General features: G+C 41.0%; 2 protein-coding genes and 1 long non-coding RNA gene across 3 annotated transcripts; 2 read left to right on the top strand and 1 right to left on the bottom strand.

Annotated features, from left to right (window-relative positions):
• Positions 1–1,475: 1,475 nt before the first annotated feature.
• On the bottom strand, positions 1,476–7,807 carry gemin8 (gem (nuclear organelle) associated protein 8). Its single transcript, XM_083758551.1, has 4 exons — positions 7,792–7,807; positions 5,514–5,712; positions 4,102–4,287; positions 1,476–3,607 (listed from the first exon to the last, which is right to left on the bottom strand). Exons 1-4 carry the CDS (start codon positions 7,795–7,797, stop codon positions 3,348–3,350), a joined length of 651 nt encoding a protein of 216 aa, XP_083614677.1. The 5' UTR covers positions 7,798–7,807; the 3' UTR covers positions 1,476–3,347.
• A 912-nt stretch (positions 7,808–8,719) lies between these two features.
• LOC310854140 (motile sperm domain-containing protein 2-like) lies at positions 8,720–18,841 on the top strand. The gene is made up of 15 exons (XM_083758659.1): positions 8,720–8,760; positions 8,865–8,922; positions 9,516–9,671; positions 10,635–10,721; positions 10,968–11,122; positions 11,592–11,652; positions 12,486–12,524; positions 12,899–13,023; positions 13,775–13,909; positions 14,397–14,494; positions 15,196–15,289; positions 15,825–15,921; positions 16,184–16,307; positions 17,254–17,368; positions 18,597–18,841. Exons 1-15 carry the CDS (start codon positions 8,725–8,727, stop codon positions 18,744–18,746), a joined length of 1,530 nt encoding a protein of 509 aa, XP_083614785.1. The 5' UTR covers positions 8,720–8,724; the 3' UTR covers positions 18,747–18,841.
• Positions 18,842–19,475: 634 nt separating this feature from the next.
• LOC310853825 lies at positions 19,476–22,734 on the top strand. The gene is made up of 5 exons (XR_014568843.1): positions 19,476–19,688; positions 19,851–20,204; positions 20,666–20,798; positions 21,725–21,791; positions 21,892–22,734. It is a non-coding gene; the product is annotated as an uncharacterized lncRNA (long non-coding RNA).
• Positions 22,735–24,168: the final 1,434 nt, after the last annotated feature.

Genomic DNA, 24,168 nt, shown 5'->3' with positions numbered 1-24,168 from the left:
TACTTCACCACTTCTCAACCCATCTTCCTATAGGAGGGCTGTGGGCAGTTCAGAAACCTGTCCACATCATCGTTAGGCAGATTCTTTTTAAACAAGATTAAAAAAATATATACATTTTTATTATCCTGGATGGCTTCCATTTTTGCGTTGCAACTTTTCAGGAATAGAAAGCCTGCAGTTTCTATTAGCTTGCCTTGGATTCCCCATCAATTATATCACGGGAAGGGTTGTGCTATTTTATCATGATCAATAGTGAGGACTAATTATATGAAGATAGGTTGAAAAGTGGTGTTTTTTTCACCTGCACTCCTTCCATGTTGACCACCATGTCCAGAGTTCCACCGGGCGGATGTTTACTCAGGCTCCTCCTCTTCCTGCTCGTCAGGCCCTCCCTCTTCCTGGAACTGGCTGGCCTTCTCCAGGGAGAGTTCTCTGGCTGTCAGAGGACCATGCGTCCGGAGCGGCGAGGCATAGCGTCACCACATTCTGCATTCTGACACAGAAAGAGAGAGAGAGAGCTAGAGAGAGACGCTACGGGGTTAAAATTAACAACCCTTGTTATACATTTACCGTACACAGAAAACATTGCCCTGGCCACATCTAAAAAATATTGTAATATTGTAATGTAACACAAATGAGCATTGTCACAAACTGCAGCTAGGGATAAGTTCAAACAGCCCATCCTCTTTTCCGACTTTTTCAATTCATCAGAACATACATGTTCTCTCTATATAGAGACGTAACAATATACACTTCAATATAAAATAAACAGGAAATCATGTAAGGGGGTAAAAAGGGAAAAGAAACATATAAAGGGGGTGGGGCCAGTTTTGAATTGCAGCCGTCCTTAGGTGCCCTTTTGAAGGAGTCAAGGGATTCGCAATGTACGTATAACTACTTCGTTAGGAATTGAGTAAAAGTACAAAAGTATTGGCATCAATACTTTTGGCAAAAGTGCCAAAAGTAGAAAGCACTCACTATGCAAAATGTCCCAAATGTAGCCTATACAAATATTTTTGAAAATAGCAGATCTATAAGCTCACAATGCCTCACATTGTGATCTTGTAGATGGAAATGTATGCTGAAGTAAAGTATTGGAAATTGGAAATACTCAAGTACAAAGTATACAAATACCTAGAAATTGTACAGTAGCCTACTGTACTTAAGTAAATGCACATACCGGTAGTTACTTTCCACCACTGGAAGGAGGTGAACGATCTTAAAAATCTACACGGACACATCACGTGTCATGCACGTTTTGCCATGTCATGAGCTTGTAGATCTGCTATTACTGCAATTTGACATACAACACAGTACATAGCAGGGTTTAAGTGGTTAAGAGAGGTCCGTGGTTGAGATCCCGGCTCTTATCATTTTATCATGAAAATCCACTAAGAGTCTAAGTGCAAGTGCTTCTCTGATGTTTCCCAGAGCAAGGCAGTGAATACACACAAATAAAATTACTGTCATTTCACTGAAGAAAACTTTATTAGAAACCATATCAACAATATAAAAAAAGAAATACTGTAAGACACAGGGTTTAAAAACATCCAGCATAAACACATGAACCCTGAAAGAGCTGCCAAGACAGATCAAACAGAATAACTCAACATTTCATGAGGAACCACAGGGGTGGCTTTGAAGCCAAATAACATGAACTATCGTCTCTGTCTGGTGGAAAGCTTGCATGTTCAAAACTGTCACTTTTCACTTTCACCTTAAAGACATGCTGAAATAGCAAAAACAGCCGATCTACAAGCTCACGTGTCGCATCGTGTTGTGACTTGTGAGCATGAACCGGTTTGTGAGCTTGAAGATTGGCAGTTTTTGGCTACTACAGCATAGTATGACGAAGTAAGGCATTCATTTACAAAAACAACATGTTGAAATAAGGAGATACAAGCTTTCTGTCTGTCATCAACGATATACGTATATGTTTTGGATGCATGGGGTTCAAAGCCACCCTGTCAGGGGTTGCATTATGCATAGGAATGGCTTTCCCTCAACAGGACATGAATCAAAAATGTATTCAGCACTAATGTACAGCCTGCACGTTGAGAGAAACAACCCTTCCTATGCAACCCTCAATGCTGAAGAAAATAAAATAAAAATGGTCATGTGGCTAAAACAAGTTTGAGAAAAGGAGGTTACGTAAATACACATGTAGTTTTAACCCGTGGGTGAATACCTACTAGGGATTTACCATCTGGCCCAGAATGCAGGTTTTTTTTCTTCCCAATGGTGCCTTTGTCATGAAACTTAAGTGATTGTATGCAGTGGAGAGAAAAGCTATGTTGTGGAAATGGTGCCATCTTTTGGACGTTGAAAGTAATATAATAATATTGGCTGAGGCAGGTTGTGATCGTAATGATTGAGTATTTCTCGTGAAGACCAATAGTCAAATAACACGTTGCTGAGTGTGAACAAAGAAATTCTGTTCCCTCATGACTAAAGGGAAAAAGAAGGGGGCCAGGCTTCAGAGCTTCCTGGAGGGCTACACACACCGTCTGCGAACGCCGCGAGTCAAAACAGCCGCCTCCGTTATTTTCAATGAACCTATCGCACACCGGTGGCGTCCGACGCGCGTTCACGCCTCGCCTGACGCTCCGATACGCCACTGTTCTATTTTCCAGGCGTTGCCGCGCGGCAACGCCTGTGCCGCGTCGCTGCGCACCCGGTGTGTGATGGGCTTGGTACAGCTCCTCAGACTCAAGCTTCAGTTCCTCCAGAGCCTCCCTCTGAGCTGCATTTGTTTGTAACACGACCACTCCTTAAGTAGCAAAGGTCGTCTCTCTGCCTCCTCAAAGGGGGGCAGGGGTGCAGAGCGTATCTAGTAGTCCTCGCCCACAACAAAACCAGTTTATCCAGAAGAGCAGAGCTAATAACTGTAATATATCACGTATGGCATTAAACAAATAAAATACATTTGCTGCAAACGAAAATGTCTAGTGCACTTCCAAAGGAATTTATAAACGTCTATCAAATGCACTGAGCAGCAGCCAGCTACAGTACAAAGTGACGCCTCTCCATTCATTACTTATGAAGAAGAATGGCCAACACAGGAGAGAACGTCAGTGAATGGCATCTCGCTACTTAGGAAATGCCCATCTGCGCACTGGATGGGCTGTATGCAGTTTATGCACACAGAATAATATTTCCAGTGAGCCAACATGCACATTGCAGCACCCAGAATGGAACAGAGACTTCATTAGTATCAGCGGTAACACCTGTGAAGGAAGTAGGGAAGGGGCACCAAGTTCGTTCCAAAATGGAGTGTGTACATAGAGCCCATTGGACAAAATAGCAGACGTAAAATGGCGAACCAACCAACCAGCGACGTACGTCAGTCACAGTTTGAGAGGGATGACGGGCCAGTACTTGGGCTGCTTGCGGTCGCAGTTCCTGTCGAAGGTCAGCTGCATGGCCGCCTCCATGCCCTGGATCTTGGCGGCAGCTGCGCCGTACAGCGTCTTCATCTCGGCGGCGCGGCGCTCGCCAGGCCGCTCGGCGGGCGGGGCCACGCTGCCGAGCCACGCCTCCCGGTGCATGTCCCTGTCGGCCGGCACGTACGGCCCCTGCTCGTCCTCCTCCAACTGCTGCTGCTTCTCTGTAGGGAGGATGGAAAGAGGGGCGGAAAACTTAATCAAACTAATCGATAAATTTTTTAACCCTTTTTTCACACAGTGTCAATTGTCCACTGTGATCCTGGGCGCTACACTTCCTCCGCCAACCTAGGGAGAGCAACGGACTGACCTCATGCTTCCTTCATTACATGAGGAGTCCAAGACTTACTTCTTTTCACCTGACCCGTTTCACCTGTTGGACGTAGCGCGTGGAAGGAACACGGTATTCCAACCAGTTCATTTCCCCTCCATCAGGCACCCACAGCTGGCCAGGGGGAGGCCGTTTTAGAGACCAGGATTACTGCATGTTTTTTGTTGGGGTACCCACCCTAGGCCGGGGACACAGGGAGAACGTGCAAACTCCACACAGAAAGGCCCTTTCGCCAACCCCACCTAGGCTATGGGCACTGATGACGCGGAGGAGAGAGCACGCCCGATTGATAATCGATATAAGAAAATAATGAATAAGGTAACTTACTCAGCTCTTCCCTGTGTTTTTCCGTCTGGGCAAAGTACTGGCGCAGTTCGTCTGTGATCTCCATGTTGCTGACGTCGCACTCGATTTCATCCTCCGAGCTGCTGTCGTCCTCGTCACTCTCACCACGCCGACTGTCTACCTCCTCATCATCGTGGACCGTGGCCTGCCGACCGCCGCCACCCTCTCCTTTATGTAGGCATGGTTTAAAGCAAAATAAAATCCTAAAATTAATCTATTCTATTGTTAGTTTGAACACTTCTTCTCTCTTTCATCTTAAATATAACTAATAACCCGAAAATAGCCAATCTATAAACTCACAGCACGTGACGCGTTGTGATTTTATAGATTGGCTATTTTCGGTGCACAACATGATTCCATTGAAGACTGCTGTGGAATCCAAATGGTGACTGAGAACTTTAACCCATGTGTAAGCCTGTCACAATTATCACATAATAATTGCCCGATATAGCAGTCGGTTTGAGATCATTACACTTATTTTTGCATAATCGTTTCCATGCTGAAAGGAGTTCATACATATTCAAATATTTTCCAAAATAGAGGAAATAGCGGATCTACAACTCCTACAACTTCCTTTTTTAAAGGTATATTCAGTGATTCCACTCAAAAAACCTTAGGTTTCGTTTTTGGCTGTGGGACCCAGCATTTCGTCCAAGGTTTTTTGACCCCCAGGGGTTAACTTGGGACAGGGAGGAACTCCTTATATGGCCAGCACACTCTATAGTAGGGAGGATTATCACAACAAAACAACAAAATAAGTGATATTTGAATTAAGTGAAATCACTGAATATACCTTTAAGCATAAAATTAAAAGATGTGGCCTATTCAATCCGTAGTATATTATTTATTTTGATTATTGGCGTCTGTCATTGTCAGTCATTTCTTTACGAAGCCTAAGAGCCACACAGAAATGTGCAGTTTTTAGTTCATATTGTGTTTCATGTCAAAAGCTCAACTACTGTTAATCGCAATTATTTGCGTGACAATTAATTGTCAAGTACAGTCCTATACCTCAGTAGCTTTTAACCAGTGGTCCAGGGGCCACCAGTAGTCCTTGAGGGGGTTCCAGGTGGTCCCTTAATAGAACTCTTGAGAAGGTAAAAGGAAAAGAAAAGGGTCCATTTGTTTTCATTTTACACTCTCAAGAGTTAAATTATTGTTGACCATCTACAATAATTCATTTACAAGAAGTCTACACAATTAGAGAATGTAGAAGAATTGTTATTTTGATCAACATTTCCTGTTGTCTCTTCTATGGTACCTACGGCATGGAATTGTGAGACAAAAACATATTTCGTATTGGAGGCTAAATCTCATCAAATGGTTGTCTGTGGCTCAAATGCCGAAGAAATAATGGGCCTTAGTATGAAAAGGGTTGAAAACCACTGCTATACCTGTATGCCAGTCTGCGTAGCGCTGCACAGGCCGACCGGGGTTCTGGTAGGGCTGGTACAGAGGGCCGTAGGCCGCCTCCAGTGCCTTTCGGTAGGCACGTCTGTGCCTCTGGTGCCACGACATGGCCAGCTGGTAGTGTTGCCAGTAGCGCCCGTACACCGGGTTTGCAAACCAGCTCGCAGCGCTGCCAACCTCCTCCTGTGTCCATCCATCACAGAAATAAGATATGAATACACTCACAATTATTACATAATCGGCAAATCAGAATTATTTCAGATAATCACAATTATTTTTGCATAATCGTCAATCGTTTACATGTTGAGAAATGTCCATTCTTTTTTTTTAAATACATTTTTAAATGTGTCAATGATCTCTTTGTATATTTCAGACCCATTACATTGAAAACATATTTACATCACTGAAATTGTAACATTCCAATTATTTGTGACAATTCATCGTAAACTTAAATTTGTAATCGTGACAGATATAGATATGATGGAACGTTATCGATCCCCAGAGGTAAATGGCTGCAGGTGTCATACATAAAGTAGCAGCAACAACAAGTAAGAATGACAGGAACACGACTATTATATAGTCAAGAACCAAAGCAATATAAATAAATATAATACAATTATTTACTTTAGGGTGGGAAATACAACAATAACGGCTACAAAATGGCTGGAAGGTTTGTCTATTTGACAAGTAGAGATGCCATCCTTCTTAAAACTAATGTCCCAAGTCCCAAGTCATTTGAAGGAAACAAAATTGAAAGCAGTTTTTCTCCTAATACACAATAGTCACATATCAGCAGTTCAGCACAACCTTATTTTGTGAAACGATTAATACATTAAATATTTTGCTTAATTTATTCTAGTTTTTGGAGAGAAACCTGAAAATACTAGTAGCCAAGAACATGAACATGGCTCATGCCCGCTCACAAATGTCTGTGATGAACACATGTATGACAGTCATGAGTCTGTCATAAGACTTATCAGACATAGGCTACTGTCAAGACATGACCATAACCTCTGATGAATTTAAAATGGTGGACCCTGTTGTAAACATGTGTAATACTTTATCAGTGTGTCGACCACACTAGTAATTAAGTATTTGTATTGAGTTATTGTGCTTTCATGTGAAAGTGAAATGTACCCATTCTGCAAACTGTTAAATACTTCAATCAATCAAAGCTCCTAGCTCTGTAAACACGGATTCTGTCCAGAGCTTTATAACATCCTAGCTCTGAGTTTGATTGATTGATTGAAATATTTATTAACAGTTTGCAGAATTACAGTACATTTCAGCACAAACTCAAAACAAAGACTGTTAACTGTGAGTGGACGACCCAATAACGCATTAAACTTGTTTACAAGAGGGTCCACCATGTTCAATTTATCAAAACATTTAGAGACGTACAAATAGACACTTCTATATAGCCAACGAACAGAACAGGAATTCATCATAAAGGAGGTAAAAAAGGGAAAAGAAACATATAGCCTACAGTGAGGGGAAAAGGGGTTGGGTGGTGGGGGGGATTCAGATTTTACGGGGGGCAGTTTCGAATTGCAGCAATACGTAGGTGCCCTTTGAGAGCGGTTTTGAAGGAGTCAAGGGATTCGCATGTCTTAATGACTGTTGGTAGGGCGTTCCACATTTTGGTGGCATAGGAGCGAAAATAATTTAGTCCCTTGTTTGTGCCGAATCTGGATTGCACATGGTTTGTTGCACTCCCTCTGGTGTTGTGGGTGTGGACTTCGTTTACATTAAGGAAGTATTTAGACAGGTACATGCATGGGTAGCAGTACATGGTTTGGTGGTGTATCGAATCTTGTGGACCAGACCCATTGCAAGATGCTGTATTCTGTCATCCACCCTAAAGCCATTCCAGCCTGTCAAAGTGGGCAGGAGGGGTTCGGAGGGTGAGGCCAAGTAGGAGCCTAACCAGTTTGTTTTTGGTCTGGTCCATAGCCCTAATGATTAATTCAACGGCAGCAAGGGCATTACGGGCGGGCTATGGAGTGGACCAGAGCTAATAACATCCATGAAATAAAACAGACACGGATCCCTCGTGGTATAAAGGTAAACGATCAGGTGGTATAGTACTGTGTAGGCTACTAACTTCCTTCTAACTGACAGAGATGCCACGTTGGAAAACAAGATGGGGGACTACAGTGGCAAATATAATCACAAACGAATAAGCAACCGGCTGAGCATAAATCACATTTATCCGACATTTCTAAGATTTCTACGACAAGAGACAGTAGGAGATGTGTTTACCTCCATGTTGTTAGCCTGGATGCTAGTGTTGCCAAATTCTGCGAGTGAAACAAGCAACCAGGTATACCAAAATATTAGCTACCGGCATATTTGTATACGGTACGTTCGCATCGCGACGCGTTGTGAGCTTGTATATCGGCTATACAAAATCTTGGAAAAAACAGACAAATGTGGAATATTTTTTAAACATTTTAAGAGCACAAATCTGGCATAGAATCACTGCATAGGAAACAAGCCCAAATTCCCAATTAAGCACTTACTCACAGTTGACAGTTTTTGTATTGAGTTGTACTTGAAATGTACTGTAAGTAATTCTGCAAACTGTTAATAAATACTCAATCAATCAATCAATCAATCAATCAATCAATCAATCAATCAATCAATCAATCAATCAATCAATCAATCAATCAATCAAGTCGCTTATAATAAGCAGACATGGCAACCCCACCGGCTGCTAGATTTACCCAGCATCCTTTGCGGATGGTGAGTGGACTGGTGAGTATGTGGCGCCATCTGGAGGCCGTGCTGCTGCACTGCACCCATATACACGTATGCAACAATTCAGAGCAGCGCCTGTAAATATATTTACAGGCGCTACTTCAGCTACTGCAGGTTAATTTACAACTATATTTGTAAATTAACCTGCAGTAGCTGAATTTATAGCGTGCATTTTGCATAATGAAGTGCTGTGCACGAAGAACACTATTGTTGTTGTTCAGTTCCGCTTATGTTACAAATATTCTTGCCAAATGCCGCTTTAAATACAATAGAAAATGTATAACATTTAATTTATACCCTAATCCTATAGGTTGTGCTGCCCCCGGCTATGGGTCAATAAACATAGTTGTTATGCAAGTTGTGCAACGAATGTTATAATAAGCAGCACTTCCTTGCACAATGCACTGTGCTCCCACGGCAGCACCGTTTGCGACCATGACGGCGGATTGCACGGCTGCTGAATCCCCAGAGGTATTAAGTTCACTATTACAAAACTAGTGCGATTTGAATTCGTGCAACAGCTTCGCTGACGTTGGTTTTCATGTGTTTAACTATGTGGTACCACCTGTCCACAGAGTATCCAAAAGAAAATAGAAGAAACCAGGGAAAGATTCCGCTCTGAATATGTGCAAGGTAGGGCAAAGTAGCCTAAATAAAAGTAATACAAGCAGAAATCTGATAATTATGTGGGTGTGTCGATGTAGCTATGAAGTTTATGCTTCCTGACTGTGCCCTTTTTAAAGTGACTCACAAAAAACTGAGCTATCTACTCAGAGTCTCAGACTGAAGTTTTTTTGTTTTGTTTTTGTTTCTTTGTTTTTTCTTCCTGAAGATAAAAAAAGCATGCATAGATCAACATTACTCAGATCATACCACATTGTTAAGGTTGCCTATCTGTCAAGAACCAGGGCTACCTATCTGCTATTCTGCAGTAGCCAGTGGGCTATAGGCTATAGCCTACCTATTTGCATTTTAGATGCAGGATCTCTAAATTGTGTTAGTTAAACAATACCACCAGCCAAATGCTGTTATTTTTGGCTTGGGGTTTCCCTGCTTTACAAGCCACTTTGTCAGGCATTTATTTAATTATTTACCAATTCTGAAACTGTGCTGTTAGTAGTGTACCGGTATGTAATCAGTATGTGACATGCTGGTAAAATAGTGGTAGCATTGGTGAGGTTGGAACTACACTGCTGTTTATCTCCTGCTGTTCATCTAATGTGCAGAGTCCTCAGACAAGTATGAAGCCAGTGATCTGGAGAGGTTGTGGAAGGATGATGTGTTGGTGGACAGCTACCTGGAATGGAGGCACTATAATGTGGAGGAGTCTTTGAAGATGATAGCAGAGAGCTTTCAATGGAGAAAAGAACTCTGTGTGAATGGTACGCTCTTCTGTCCGCATAACATAACTTAACCACTTGAACCCCAAGATCCGTATTGTTGGGAGAGCTTTTGTTGAAAATAGTAGATCGACAAGCTGAGAAAGTTGAGAAAATAGTGTTTTATATGAAACATTGCATTGTAATATGAAGCTTCCATTACAGAAAGCAACCAAAACTAAAATATTATTATTGAAGTCACTAGTCATGTCAAGACATTTGCTTGTAATATTTTCTTATTTATATAGGTTATTCATATTTTTCAGTTATTTAACTAAACATAAACAACAACAAACAACTAAACATATTTAACTAAACAAATGGCCGAAATTTGTTTTCTCTGATGGGTGGCTGGCATCTCCCGAGATAGGGTGAGAAGTTAAGTCACGCGAGAGAGACTCGGAGTAGAGTGGCTGCTTCTTGGCCTGGAAAGGAGCCAGTTTAGGTGGTTCAGACATCTGGTTAGGATGCCTCTCGAGCATCTCCCTAGGGAGGTCCTCGATGTACGTCCCACTGGAAGGAGACCAAGGATGTTGCTCTGGAGAGAGGGAAGTCTGGAGCTCTCTGGTGGAGCTGTTGCCACCCCTCATAAAGTGGATGCATCATGTCTAACAAAAAGTCTTGAAATATTCACAAATCACAACATGGCCCCCAAGGAAGGAAGAACTTAAACATCCATCCTGTTCTCTACCAGTACTTTACGTACTGTCTACCTTTAGTTTTAATCCCCATAAGCCATTATTGGAGACGAAACTGTGACTGACAGTTGAATCATAGGCTACAATGAAAACGACTGTGTCAGTGTGCCAACATAGACACTGCACTGTTGAGGCTAGACAAGCCTATACATCGTCTCTCTCTCCATACACGCATACACACTGACCTTGTGTTTATTTGATTTGTCATTGCTGTGTAGCTTAGTCTGTATTGGCACACTGTTTTTTTCACGTTTATCTCCATTTGCAGATATCAATGAAAGCTCTGTATCAAAACAGCTCATGGAGACTGGCATGCACTATCTCCATGGTTACGACAAGGAAGGCAACACGTTGTGTAAGTGCTGCTTATTGACTTTGCCATTTGTCTATCTAGATCTCTTAGAAATTCTAATTATCTTAGAATTAGAAACATGTCAAATCTAATCAAACATATACAGTATACATAATACAGATATAGCAGCCAGGCATGATGTTTAGAACATTTCAACATTATATGCAGGGCCAGGGTGTGTACATGTTCCTGAGAAGATCTTCTTGATAGACGACACATTATTTCTAAACTGTATTTGCTGTTCCTCAGTCTGGTTTAGGGTGAAACTACTTGTCAAAGCTGTGGGTGGGCTACAGGAGAAAAGGACATATGTGGCCTTCTGGCTGGAGAGTTTTATCAGGAAAGAACCTGGTACCCATCTCACTGTAGTGTTTGACATGACTGACTCTGGCCTGAGCAATGTGGTAAGAAGCATTCTCACTACTCCGGTGCTGTGTTTTTTCTGGCTCTCTACTACTGTATTTAGGCTTTTGAATGAGGCATCAGCTAGTCATCCAATTACCATTGCCTCATCAAACCCCTTCCTCGACTCCTCTCCTGCTATTATCTGTTCACACAGCCTGATCTTCATGTGGTCATTTGGCCAATATGCCAATCTTCTGTGACGTGGTGTTCTATGGTAGTGCAGAGTGCATGAGAACTTTGGCGCTGATGATCGGTCCAGCGGTTTGCAAGATTAGCTCAGGAAAGACACACAGACAGTAACCTTATACACTGGTAGAGACTTTCCAGAGCCACGCGGCCCACGCCATAAAAATACAATTCATGTTTTCATGGAGGGTTTTGGGCCTCTGGGCGCTCTAAAACCAGCAAGGAAGATGTACCCTTTTTTAATTCTTAAGAATAGATACACAATATGCTGCTCCCCTGCAGGACATGGACTTTGTGAAGTATATCATCAACTGTTTCCAGGTGTACTACCCCAGATTGTTGTGTAAGTACCAAGGCCTTTCAGTGCACACCTCACAAAGTAAAGTCCAGATGACCAACCAATCCAACCATCATGTTGTGTCAATGTGCACATATTACACCATCAACTCATGAATCCTCAGAGTCAGGCGTGATTCTAGGTTAGTCTTTGGTATAAAGAAAACAAATATTATACGGTAGGTGTAAGGAGTTATTTTTTAAATGTAAAATAAATTACATTTATTATTAATTTACAGTACAAGTTCAATTCTGTTTCATCGTACAGTCCTACTTTAAAATATACAATCATACATTCTATTGCAATTATTGTCCATCAACTTTATTTTTATTGATGCAGCAATGTTTAAACATATGTGTACATTTTGCTGTATCCGACATGTAAATATCCCCCCCCACCCCCAATCAAGGTCAGAACAAGAAAAATAAAACAAAGACAGACAGTACAAGACAGTAAAAGTAATTAGTAAACTAGTATTGAAAGTACTAATGAACATAGTAAGAAGGGAAGGGTATCTAGGTTACATACATTGTATCCATCATTCAGTTAGATAGTAAATTGCTCTATATCCAACTGTCTACTTACTGAGGGCCTCTATCCAGAGGTCGCCCAATGTCAGATTTGGTGTGAGGTAACTATTGTCCATCTTTTATCATGGAACTAGCCCTAGTTTCACAGTAACATTCAGTCATTCTGTAAATTCCACTGCATTCATTGTAATTTCGGCTAAATGTGTAAAGGTTGCATTTGTCTGCAGAGCAGATAGTATTCAGATAGATCTTCTGTGAATGCATTACGTAATTTTTTATATCGATACATTTGTCTTCTTGTTTCCCCAGACAAAATTTATGTGTATGAAGTGCCATGGATTATGAATGGTAAGTTGATGTGGCCGATAAACACACATTAACCACTTTCAACCTGGCAGGATGATAGGGGTGCTGTGTAGCCCTCAAAATAATATAATAAAAATACATGAAATATGCATGGGGGGGGGGGGGACCTCTACTAATCTCACATTGGAGTCCCTATTTTGGGCATGTCATATAGGTGAACATTTAAAAAAAATGTTTGCTAATTTTCTTAAACTTTCTAAAATATCAACAAAAAAAAGGCTCTACAAACTCACATTGTGTAACACCGTCACGTGACAAAGTACAAAATAGTGCTTAAGTGGTTATTCGAATCATGCATATTAAAAAGCACTGTTGATGCAAATTGTAATTTGTAATCTGTCTATGTGTGATTCCAGCTGCTTGGAAGATCATTAAAAGTTGGCTGGATCCAGAGGCCATCGACAAGCTGGAGTTTGTCTCCAAAACAGACATTCTGACCTATATCGACCCAGAACATTTGCCCTTTCACATGGGAGGCACTGTATGTAGATGCACACACGCACAGAGTACACATATTGCACAAGTATACACTTTGCTTCTATTGAAAAAATCACACCAGTGTGAACCAAGTGGTGCAACTCCCGTGCGTCCAGCAGGTGGCAGCCATGTCACATACTTCTCTCGTTCCATGCTCACACAGACAGACACACACACAAACAAACACGTGCAAGGCATTGTAAGCTGGACGTAGAAGTGGTTTGCACCACTTAAAAACACTCCTTTTAATTAAAGATCTGCCGCACAGTTATTTGCCAACGGTATACACTTCACGGGTGTGACACGATGGCTGCATGTGAGATGGTAACTAATTAGAGAGGCCATCAGAACTGTAATATCATAGGTTTCATTCATGGAAACCACACTGTCAATGAGCAGTCGTCTGTGTCTCTCTAGGTCGTTTCATAAGAACATCAGCAAAGTAGTAAGTGAATTAATGAATGTGAAGTACATGTATGTACACGTGTACCAATGAAATACTCCACAATCATTAACAAGCTCAAACACGGAGGCAGACGATCTTATAAAGCCTACTCTTACAGGTAGTTTTATGTACTGCGTGATGCTATTTCCCCAATGCATCTTAACTTACATTAACAAGCAGGGATGCAGCTCTTAGTGGACTTACAGTAATTGTACCCATTATATTAAAATCAGCCCCGAGAACAATTTCCATTCTCATACATGCATTGTTCTCATTCACTAAGCATGCACCGGTCAAATTGTCTCTCTAGGACGGCTTCGCTTACAGCTACCCTCCCCTTCCAGAAGATTTCTTCCAGTCGCCCGTCTCCTTGAAGCCCAGCCAGGATGAGGAGATGGCAACAAAGGAGAAACAGAACTCTGAACCAGCTCTCAGACCCAGAAAGGTCCTCAAATGTCTGGTTCTTACTCTGTTTTTGTGCTTCCCAGTTTAACACAGTGGTTTTCAATGTGCGGTTCGAGCACCCACAGGGGTCTATGTGGGACTCCCCACTTAATTAGATTGTTTGGAAGCAAATGGACCTTTTATGTGTTGGTTAACACCGAGAGTGTACGTTGTGAGCTTGTAGGTTTATTTTTATGTGTGATACCGTCATGTGACTTAGGCTTAATTTAACTCAAACTAAATGCTGTTGATGCTAAATGATATCTGCCACATGATAGCTTTTGTGGCTGTAACTGTATTGCCTTATTCACTGCTATTATTTTAATGTTGTTTTATGCCTTTGCTTTTCTTTTTTTCTCTATTGCTCTGTAAAGCATTTTGAGCTGCATTTCATGTCATGAAAGGTGCTATACAAATAGCGTTTTATTATTATTAATGCCAGATTACTACTACCATATGTGTGTCCCTGAACAACTTGTCTACTCTAGGTGTGTTTTGCTGATGAAGGTGATACAGATGCAGCCAGCAGGGGGCGATATGCCCGCAGGCCTACCACCACATTCAAAGGCTCTCTGCTTCATGTCAGGTCAGTTTGCTGTGGCTAACTTATTAGGCTATATTTAAAATGTTTAGTTTATGTTCCTGCTCAGAACATCTTAAAATCAGTGGTAGAAATATAACACACTGACCAAGGCTGGAGGATAGCCACAACGTTTGGCCATTTTAGAAAAGAATCAACACACTCTCACTGCTCTGTGCGACCCATTACTGTTGGAAATGTACAATGTTGCATGCTTAAGCAGTAAACTAATGATAGTAGAAAAATAGAATAGAATATAGTAGAAAATATAGTATATCTCATCAAATAGCCGATCTTCAAACTGCAAACTTGCATCCTATGTGACATGGCATTTGTTATCTAAATCTTATACTTTCAAAACTCAATACTTTCAGTTTGGAGTAAAGAGAAAATGTCATGTCACCGCATTGTTTTTTTTTTTTTTTAATCGAGCTCTACAGGAAGTCCTGTAAACGCTGAGGCCTGTGAATTCAGTGATGCATGTCTCTCTCTTCCTCCTTGTCTGTGTGTGTTGTGTACAGTAGAGCAGTGGTTGTCAATGTGGGGTTCCGGGGACCCCCAGGGGTCCTTGGGGTGTTCCAGGGGGTCCCCACCAGCAAAAAATGGTTAATGTGGAACATGTTGACCCTATTTAAATCGGCTTTTTGGAAATAGCCAATCCACAATCTCACAACAGTGTGTGACTCATGTCGGATGTCGTTTTGCAGTCCGGCTGAGGCGCTGTCCTTCGGTCAGAAAGAGACGGAGAGGAGATGTCTCATCATCCTCAACAACGTGACCAAAAACTATGTGGCCTATAAGGTCAGTCCTGTTCCTTGATATTCCGTCCCATGTTTGACGCGTTTAGCTGAAGCTCTTGTCCACAGCAACATACTGTAACAGCAACTACTGGAGCTGAATAAATGTATTAATCCGTTCAAACCAGGAAAGCGTTCTGTGTCATTTTAGATTTTCGCGTTGGCTGTTCAAAAATAGAAGATGTACAAGCTCACCGCTGTGACTTTATCACTTTGTTCACTTATTGAAAATGTAATTAAAAAAATAAAAGTTTAGTTTAGAAGGCATTTGTAGAATACGGCATCAGGTCTTAATGTGTCATGATGCGACGCATTGTGAGCTTGTAGATCTGCTATTTTCAAAAGACTAAAAGACAACTTGAAATGGGACATTCTGTATAATGAGTACTTTAAGTGCATTTTGATGCCAATACTTTTGTACTTTGTACTGAATTACGGACTTTTACTTGTTACAGAGTATTTTATATTGCAGTATCGATACTTTTACTTAAGTAAAAACTCTGAGTAATACCACTGTGCGTGTGTGCGTGCGCTCTCAGGTACGGACCACAGCCCCAGAGAAGTACAGGGTGAAGCCCAGCAGTAGCAGCTGTGCAGCGGGGACCATCGTGGAGATCACGGTCTCTCTGCATGGAGGTACCTCCAGACCATCACACTCTACCAGACCTAACCTATATGGCAGTGGTTCTGTTGGGGTGGGGGGGGGGGTCCCTCCATTTCATATATGGTGCTTTTGAGGGCCTGAAAAGGTTGAGAACCACTGCTCTACAGTGGGCTAGACTAGAGACCACCACTCAATCATACCCAGTGCTCGATTTGTAACAAAGAAAAAGACATGCGTACATACACACACACACACACGTGTATATAAGTTCCTGTTTTGTGATTGGCTCTCCAGGCTCCCAATCATTGCCTCAGGAGCGCTTCCTCATTATGGCCGCTGAAATGGAACCTGCGGGCACCCAGCAGGACCTGAGCCAGTTCTGGAAGGACACCCCCAAGGCTAAAGTCATGGAGCATCGGTCAGGACCATGATAGTAGTTTTGCAGACGCTTTCCCATGTGCCGTGGTTTTTGTATTGTGTTTGAGGTGACTTCATTAGACCCCTTGGCGTGGTTATGTGCAATGATGTCTTCCCTTTATATTTAGGGTTTATCATACAACAACAGCTGTGGCTTCAGTTCAGGTGGATCATCACCACTCTCCAGGCAAACCAGGCTTAATGAACTGGTCGTCGTGTCCACATACAAATGACATTTTAACAAATATTGTACACTTTTTATTCCTCTATTCTTCCTTTATATAATAATAATACCTGATGATAATGTTTCAGGGCAGGGAAAAAAAACATAAGAACTTTCCCAGCTTGATTTTTTTGCCAGGTGCTTGAAAAGCGCCTGGGCCACATTTTCACCCACCACTACTGGCGACCGTAAAGACTACTTCAGTGACGACCTAGTCATGATTGGCTGCCTCCTTGCGATCTTACTAGCGACCTAGTCATGGTTGGCTGCCTCCTAAGCCAATGATAGTCTGAACTGCATAAAAACCCATACTCTGAACGCCGCAACAGAAGCTAACAGAAGCTAACGTTATGAGCTAACTGGAGCTAGAGGACAACCATAACAAAACGCAGTGAGTGAACCAGCAAAACAAACGAACAAAAACACGCTACAAGAAAACGCGTTACAAGAGCTTGTTGCACCTGGCAGTTATCTCCGAGAGTCATTCTTGTTTTCTGTTCTGCTTGGGGAGAGATGATATGAGCGTCCCTTTTTTGTTGTTGCTTTTGGGCACCAAATTTATATTCCCTATTTTTTCCCACTGTAGTCACTAGAAATGTAAAATAGTATGACATAAAACAAATGAGCTTAGTGGCCATAACTTCAGAAGCAAATCCTGCACAATGTAATCCATGCCCGGAAACTGCGTTCCTTGTAATGGTTACTTGTGTTCCTTTTCTCTCAGGCTTAAGTGCCATGTCCTGCAGGGTCTGAAGCCCACCCTCAGTCAGCCCACCAACACGTGCAACAGACCACCGTTCACAAACGGAACGAACAGCCACCAAGACACGCACACTACGGTTGGTTTATATGGCACCAGACATCCACCATTCACTTGGAGAATGATGAATAACATGGAACTGATGATCATTTAAGTAACACATTAGTAGAGTAGTATTATGGAGTTATGAAATGTGCTTTGGCACTCATGGCAGAGACAACCAAACCTACAGACAGGAATAGAAGGGTGCACAGCAATATTGCAGATGTGCGGACCACAGCAAAGGATGAAGGAGATGAAAAGGGAGGTCACACGACGATGAGAAACCTACGTTTCAGATGTCTTCTTCAGGGATGAAGACCTCTGTTGTGGTCGAAACAAACCAAATAATGATAATTAAATAATAATGCATCACACATACATGGCAGGCTAGAGGTGTGCAGGATGATTGAGGCGTTGTGGCTCATTACCTCTGGTGCCAGGTAGTGGGGTTTTAAGACCAAGTTATTTTTTTATTATTTCGGTTTATTGAATAGCACTTCATGACATTCAGCAGTATAGTCAACATTTTATTTTATTTTTTATAAATATATAGTTTCCCCCCTTTTCCCACCCCTTCCAGGGTCCGTCCATCAGTAGACCAAGTTTGTTTTGTCATTTTTAACACACTGGGATGGACACACAGGCTACATGACAAACTGTACATGCACACTTGCTTCATTACAGTATTTTATCACTCACTCAATTGAATTGCAAAATTATACAGCTTAACTTTCATTTACCGTAGTCTTTGCACCAAGACACTGAACCCTTCAGATGTTGAACAAAGTGACAAATGTGGACAGCCAAGGAAGTCAGACAGGATGCAGAGCTACCAACCTGCACACATTTTGTGTACCAACCACGCAATTCTAGGTGTCTATACGCCTAGAATTGCCTGGTTGGTACACAAAATGTGTGCCGGTTGGCAGCTCTGCAGGATGTGTGGGGGGTTTCAGAGCACTGCTTGTGAAGTCAGACACTCCACTTGAAGAATAAATTAATAATAATTTAAAAAGGGCCTGCATCTGAGCATGCCATTCTTCATGGTTCCAGTCAGTGGTACTCTATAACAGTGGTGTAAATTTACTTAAAGTATCATCCTATTTCCATTTGCCAGTACTTTTACTTCCACTCCACAACACCTCAGTGGCAAATATTGTACTTTTACTCCACTACAATTATTTGAAAAATAAAAATTAGTTACCTTTTAGATTTTGATTATTATTACAAATCATACAGTAACCACTTCAGCGCCTCCTCCTCAGCTCCTGAGGCTGTTGTCCAGCAGTGGACGTCTGGAGCAGAAGCTGGACCGTTGTCTTTGGATGCAGAAGGTCCTCGTCGTCCTGGTAACGGCGCTGGGCTGCTCCACCCTCTACATGCTGCTGTACGGAGGAGAAAACGGGTGCTTCTGACCGTATTCGGACCCGGGACCAAAACGGCAATGTAGACCGCACAGCGGCCATAGCGAAGTGAAACTGTCCACTTGATGGCGGAGAAAAACTGAACAAGCACTTTACACTACTATGTGTGATTTGGTTGTCCGGGAGCATTATGAAAACGACTGACTCGTTTAACACGTTGCTCTATCAATCTGTAACATCTTTATTTGTACCGATTTGCAGTCCTCATCGGCTTATGATTATATTCTTGCTATGTCTATAGTGTATGATTTGATGTGTATTTTGTACGGAAGTAAACCAATAAAAATTGAGAGCCGTTCACAGTGAACACAGCAACACTGGCACTACGTAAACCCTGGGGTCCCTGTTTTGGGAATATAATTAATTAATTATAGGCAAAAATGTTCTAACTTTTCAATATTTTCCAAAATAACTGTTCTACATGCTCATAACTCGTCGCAATGCGACTTGCTGTGAGCTTGTAGAACGCCTTTTTCTTACTTCGTCTGAAGTACAATAGCCTATAGGTTTAGTGGTTAACGAGCTAATCAAATAAAGATTCAGAATTCTGACTGAATTAAGCTCAGATCAGATCAACTTTGGCTACCACATAATTACCTCCCAGCAATAACTGAAGCACTTCCTCATTATATTATCACTGTGTTTCTGAGGTATGTGAGACGTGAGGTGAGAGGTGAAGAGGTGAAGTTTCACATGTTAGTCATATGGAATGCATACGGTACCATTTGAACGTGCATGGTGGGTGAGTGTGGGTCAGAAGTTGTTTAGACTCTTTCAATGCAACATTTGCTGCAATCTACATTACAGTTCTTGTGTAGCCCAGAGCTGAGGAAGGAATGGTGCATTTGTATTTGTCCTTAGTCCGCAAGTCTGCATGGAAAATGCAATTTGTTTCTCTCCTGCAGTTGTGGAGTTTGTGTGCTGCAACAGAAGGTACAGTAATTATCGGTTATACTGCACAGATGATTTGTTATTTGTGTTAACATACATCTGTGGTAGATTTCCCAGTGCAAATTTTTTGGTGGACTTTGTCAGGGGAAAAAATATTAACAAGATTAATAGTATACAGATTGACTCATGTTCTATTGTTTGCAGTGTCTCTTGTTAAAACCATTGGTGAAGAACCAGATGTCACTCCGATATGTGCCAATGAAACATTTGATGTCATCATAAGTATAATATGTACGATCACAACAAGGAGGGGAGGAGAAGAATGTCAACTGCGTTATAGCTATGAGACTGGGAATAACACTGAGAGTTCTTGTGACTCCAGGATCACACTGTTGAATCAGAATCAGAGAATGTTTCTACACCTCAACAAATTAACAACAGCAGATAATGGAAGCTATAACTGTGAGTGTGCATTCTATGGAGGAACACATTTTGTCAAACTCAACGTTACTGTGAACATTAAGTCCTTTTTTGGTATTTCCCAGACTACAGTGGAAGGTAATTTATGTTTTACATTCATTCACTTTTTGTCTTTACATTGTAAGATAATATCACATATTTCATGTTTATTCCAGAGCACTAGCATCAAATACAAGTGAAAAGTTTGGATCATTCCAAGGGTCTTGGATTGCCCATAAATGATGTTCATTCTACCCTGTTTATAGGTCTTTATTGGTGCGATCTTTTGTTTAATAGTACCCACTGTGCATTTTACACAACAATGAACAAGGCCAACATAACGATATAGCAGCCGTGATTACAGCTCACCTGAGCAAACTTTTGACATGTTCCCTGACTGAACAAATGCTGAACATCGTCTGTTATGATCCTAACTCATGTTGCCACTGATAGCCTACCACATTATGAAAACTGAAGCAGGATAAGGGATCTGTTTATCACTGTGACACATTGGCTTGACGGTAATGGTCTACAAATGCCTTACTCTTTTTCTATCACAGTCACTGGAGAGCATGCAGTGGACGATATCAATACTTCACCCATCACCATGTACATTCTTATACCACTGATGAGCAAGATCACTGTCATCATTGGAATTGCAGTTACCTTTGCCATCAGGAGAATCATCCATCGGTGAGTACTATATTCCCGCATTCCGTTCAGCAGTATATATATAATAGATTTATCAGCGTTACGAAATTCTTCAATTAGACTTAACAACTCCCCACCTTGGTAACCACAGAAACGTCTCTGCTTTTGCAGGTGATGTGACAGACAAGACAGTGCACGTTTCATTTAATTATATTCCTCATACCAAGATGCCATTGCGCTGTATCTCAAATGGTCCACAAAATATTTGACTAAGGAATATAATATGCCTTTTGTATTCTTTCTGTATATCAGCAAAATGTAGATTTTTGTGTTAGACATTGAGAGAAATTAAGATTCTCATATTATTTTTCAAAATTATAGTTGATTCATATATCAACTATAACTGGATAATCGATCGATAAGGTTATTCAAAACTCATCATTTATCATCAATTAATGAATTAATCGATAATTCCCATCCCTATAAAAAAAAAATATATATATAATAGCAGATCTACAAGCTCTCAACGCCTCTCAACATGAGGCAATGGCAATTTCTTAATAATTATTATTTGCCAATAATTTGTCAAATAATATAAGAAAGAGGCGAAAAGTGTGAAAATAGCAGATCTAGAAGCACTCAGTGTCTCATTTTCGCCGCATTCTTATAATATTTGACAAATTGAACAACTGCTCTAGTCTAGATCACAATAGTATTGTGAGCTCTGCCTATCAGAGTATGTGATCCCCCCACCCCGGGACTTTACACTCAGTAAGATCACTTCTTAGTGGCATTTTTTGTGGATAGTGAATTATGAATGATACAGTAAATATAGTAGGAATAATGGCTGTACAATATCATTGCAGCTTTTATTTTAATTTCAAAGCTAATTTACAAAAGCCCTATTATTGGAAAACCAATAAGCACTATCATGCTAACTCTGTCTTGTTATTTTCTATATGAAACAGAAGAACAAACTCACATGTCTCTGCCTCATCCATCAAAGCAGCAACTCTTCATTATACAGTGAACGGTGTATGAACCCTTTTTTTCTCTCTCTACTTTTCAACAACATAACATAACAGTAACATGTAATTACTGTAAGTAAACAATTAAAAAATGCATTTCCATATAGGACCAAGAGGACCAAGACACATACACTGCCCTCCAGCACCCAGACAACGATCTCTACCAGACTGTCCAGTCAGGTCCCCGTCATTCTCCCTAGAATTACCCTGCCAATAGAATAGAACATGATGATTGGCTGCTCCGAAGACCAGGAAATGTGTGAAAAGAGAGACCAATTATATCTTTCTGTAGCTCCACACAATCCGTGTGCTTTAGACCCATTGTTGACCTGTCTATCCAGCATCAAATGCTGGATTAATGAGAACTTTCTCAAGCTAAATGTGGATAAGACATGAGTCTTATTAAGTTCTCATAATTGGTTCTAGTGAGCAGAATGAATGAAGTAGACTTGGCAACCTGACTGTAGAATGTAACAGTACAATAAGAACTTGGTTGGGGGTATTCTGAATTGAAATTTATTGAAATATTACGCGATTCAGAGCCTATCTGTCGTTGGACGATGCAAAACAACAACTGACAGATTACAACTTGTTCAAAATGCGGCAGCCAGAGTTTTAACTAAAACTAAGATGAGAGAACATATTACTCCAGTTTTAGCTTTCACTGCATTGGCTCCCGATTGTTTGTAGGCTTGATTTTAAAATTATTTTACTTGTTTATAAAGCTCTCAATGTTCTCACACCAATTCTTACCAACATGACTGCCAGTGCCTGCCTACATAGGCTATGTCCCAGACCGCCCCCTCAGGTCCTCCACTGCTGGCCTGCTTGATGTGCCTAAAAATGTCAACTGAAGCAGCTTTTTGCCTCTACGGGCCAACGGCGTGGAACAAACTCCCACTATGCCTTCGACAGGCAGCCTCTGTAGACATTTTTAAAGCACATCTCAAGACCTACCTTCTAAACTCTTGCTTTTAGTTGAGCTTTAGTTGAGCTTTTTATTCATGTCCTCACCGTATGCATTACTGCTATTATTGTCATGTTGTTTTAGGCCCTTTCTTTTTTTCTCTATTTCTCTGTAAAGCACTTTGAGCTGCATTTCATGTCATGAAAGGTTCTATACAAATAAAGTTTTATTATAGTGAAACAAACTAAGTACAATATATGAAAATCTCAGTATATTATCAATGATGCATATTTTACTCATAATAAAAGAAGACTTAGCTCTACACCAAATGTTTTTTATAATCTGTTATTTACTTGACTATACATATTAAATTTTTGATACTGTATTTGCTTTTAGTTTTTTGACTTGATGTGTTTTACCCTGCTCTGTGCAGTACTTTGGAACATTGTTTTAAAAGGTGCTATATAAATAAAATTAATTATCATCATCATTATCAATATATAGGCTCTGGTTGTACACCGTATGGGAGAGAAGATTTCTGGTGCGATTCCTTCCCACACCAGCAGGCATAGCCTGGTCTGGACTGAGACAGGTCTTAAGACAAATACAATACCAAAGTTTTCAAACCCCAAAAGATATATCTTCAAAAACCCTAACACTTCCCTGATGAACTCATGTGTCCTGTGACAAAGTACGTACAGCATAGGTTCAGTAGTTAACGGTGTAAACCGCATTGCAGTTTGAGTTCATCTACATTTTCATTTCCCTAAGAAATTGAACTAACCACATCTCAATATGTCAGAGACAATGATGTGAATGTTTTAAAATATTCAGATTTTTGACTGAACTAAGCTGCTCAGATCAGATTAGCCCCATATGGGACCTATCAGTGCAGTCCCTCCGCTCATACTGTAGATCTACAGTATGAGTGGAGGTCCCATCATAGACTACTGTGGGTCCCATATGGGGCTAAGATCAGATAAACTTGGGCTACTTCTTGTTCATGAGGAAAATGCTTTATTCAGCTTAAAATGTGCAACACGTCTTATGCAAAGTGAAAACCACAGAATGACCTCGACCTCCCAGCAATGACGGGAAAAACTCATTATATTATCACTGTATTTCTGCGGTATGTGAGACGTGAAGTTTCACACGTTAGTCATATGGATTGCATAGGGTACCATTTTTTTATGTGGTGGGCAAGTGTGTGTGTGAGATGCCACAGGCATGTTTTTAATGCCAGTGTCAGCCAAGTGTGTGCAGCATTCAGGAAGTCAGACAGGGTGTATGGGGGTTTCAGAACACTGCTTGTGAAGTCAGACACTCCATTTGCTTGAAAAATAAATAAATAATAATTTAAAAAGGGTTAAAACATTTAAAACATGGTTCCAGTCAGTGGTACTCTATAACAGTGGTGTAAATTTACTTAAAGTATCATCTTATTTACATTTGTCAGTACTTTTACTTCTACTCCACT

This window comes from Protomyctophum parallelum, assembly GCF_964188405.1.
Source record: "Protomyctophum parallelum genome assembly, chromosome: 23".
In the NCBI taxonomy this organism is placed as follows: domain Eukaryota; kingdom Metazoa; phylum Chordata; class Actinopteri; order Myctophiformes; family Myctophidae; genus Protomyctophum; species Protomyctophum parallelum.
This window is presented reverse-complemented; position numbering and strand designations above follow the sequence as displayed.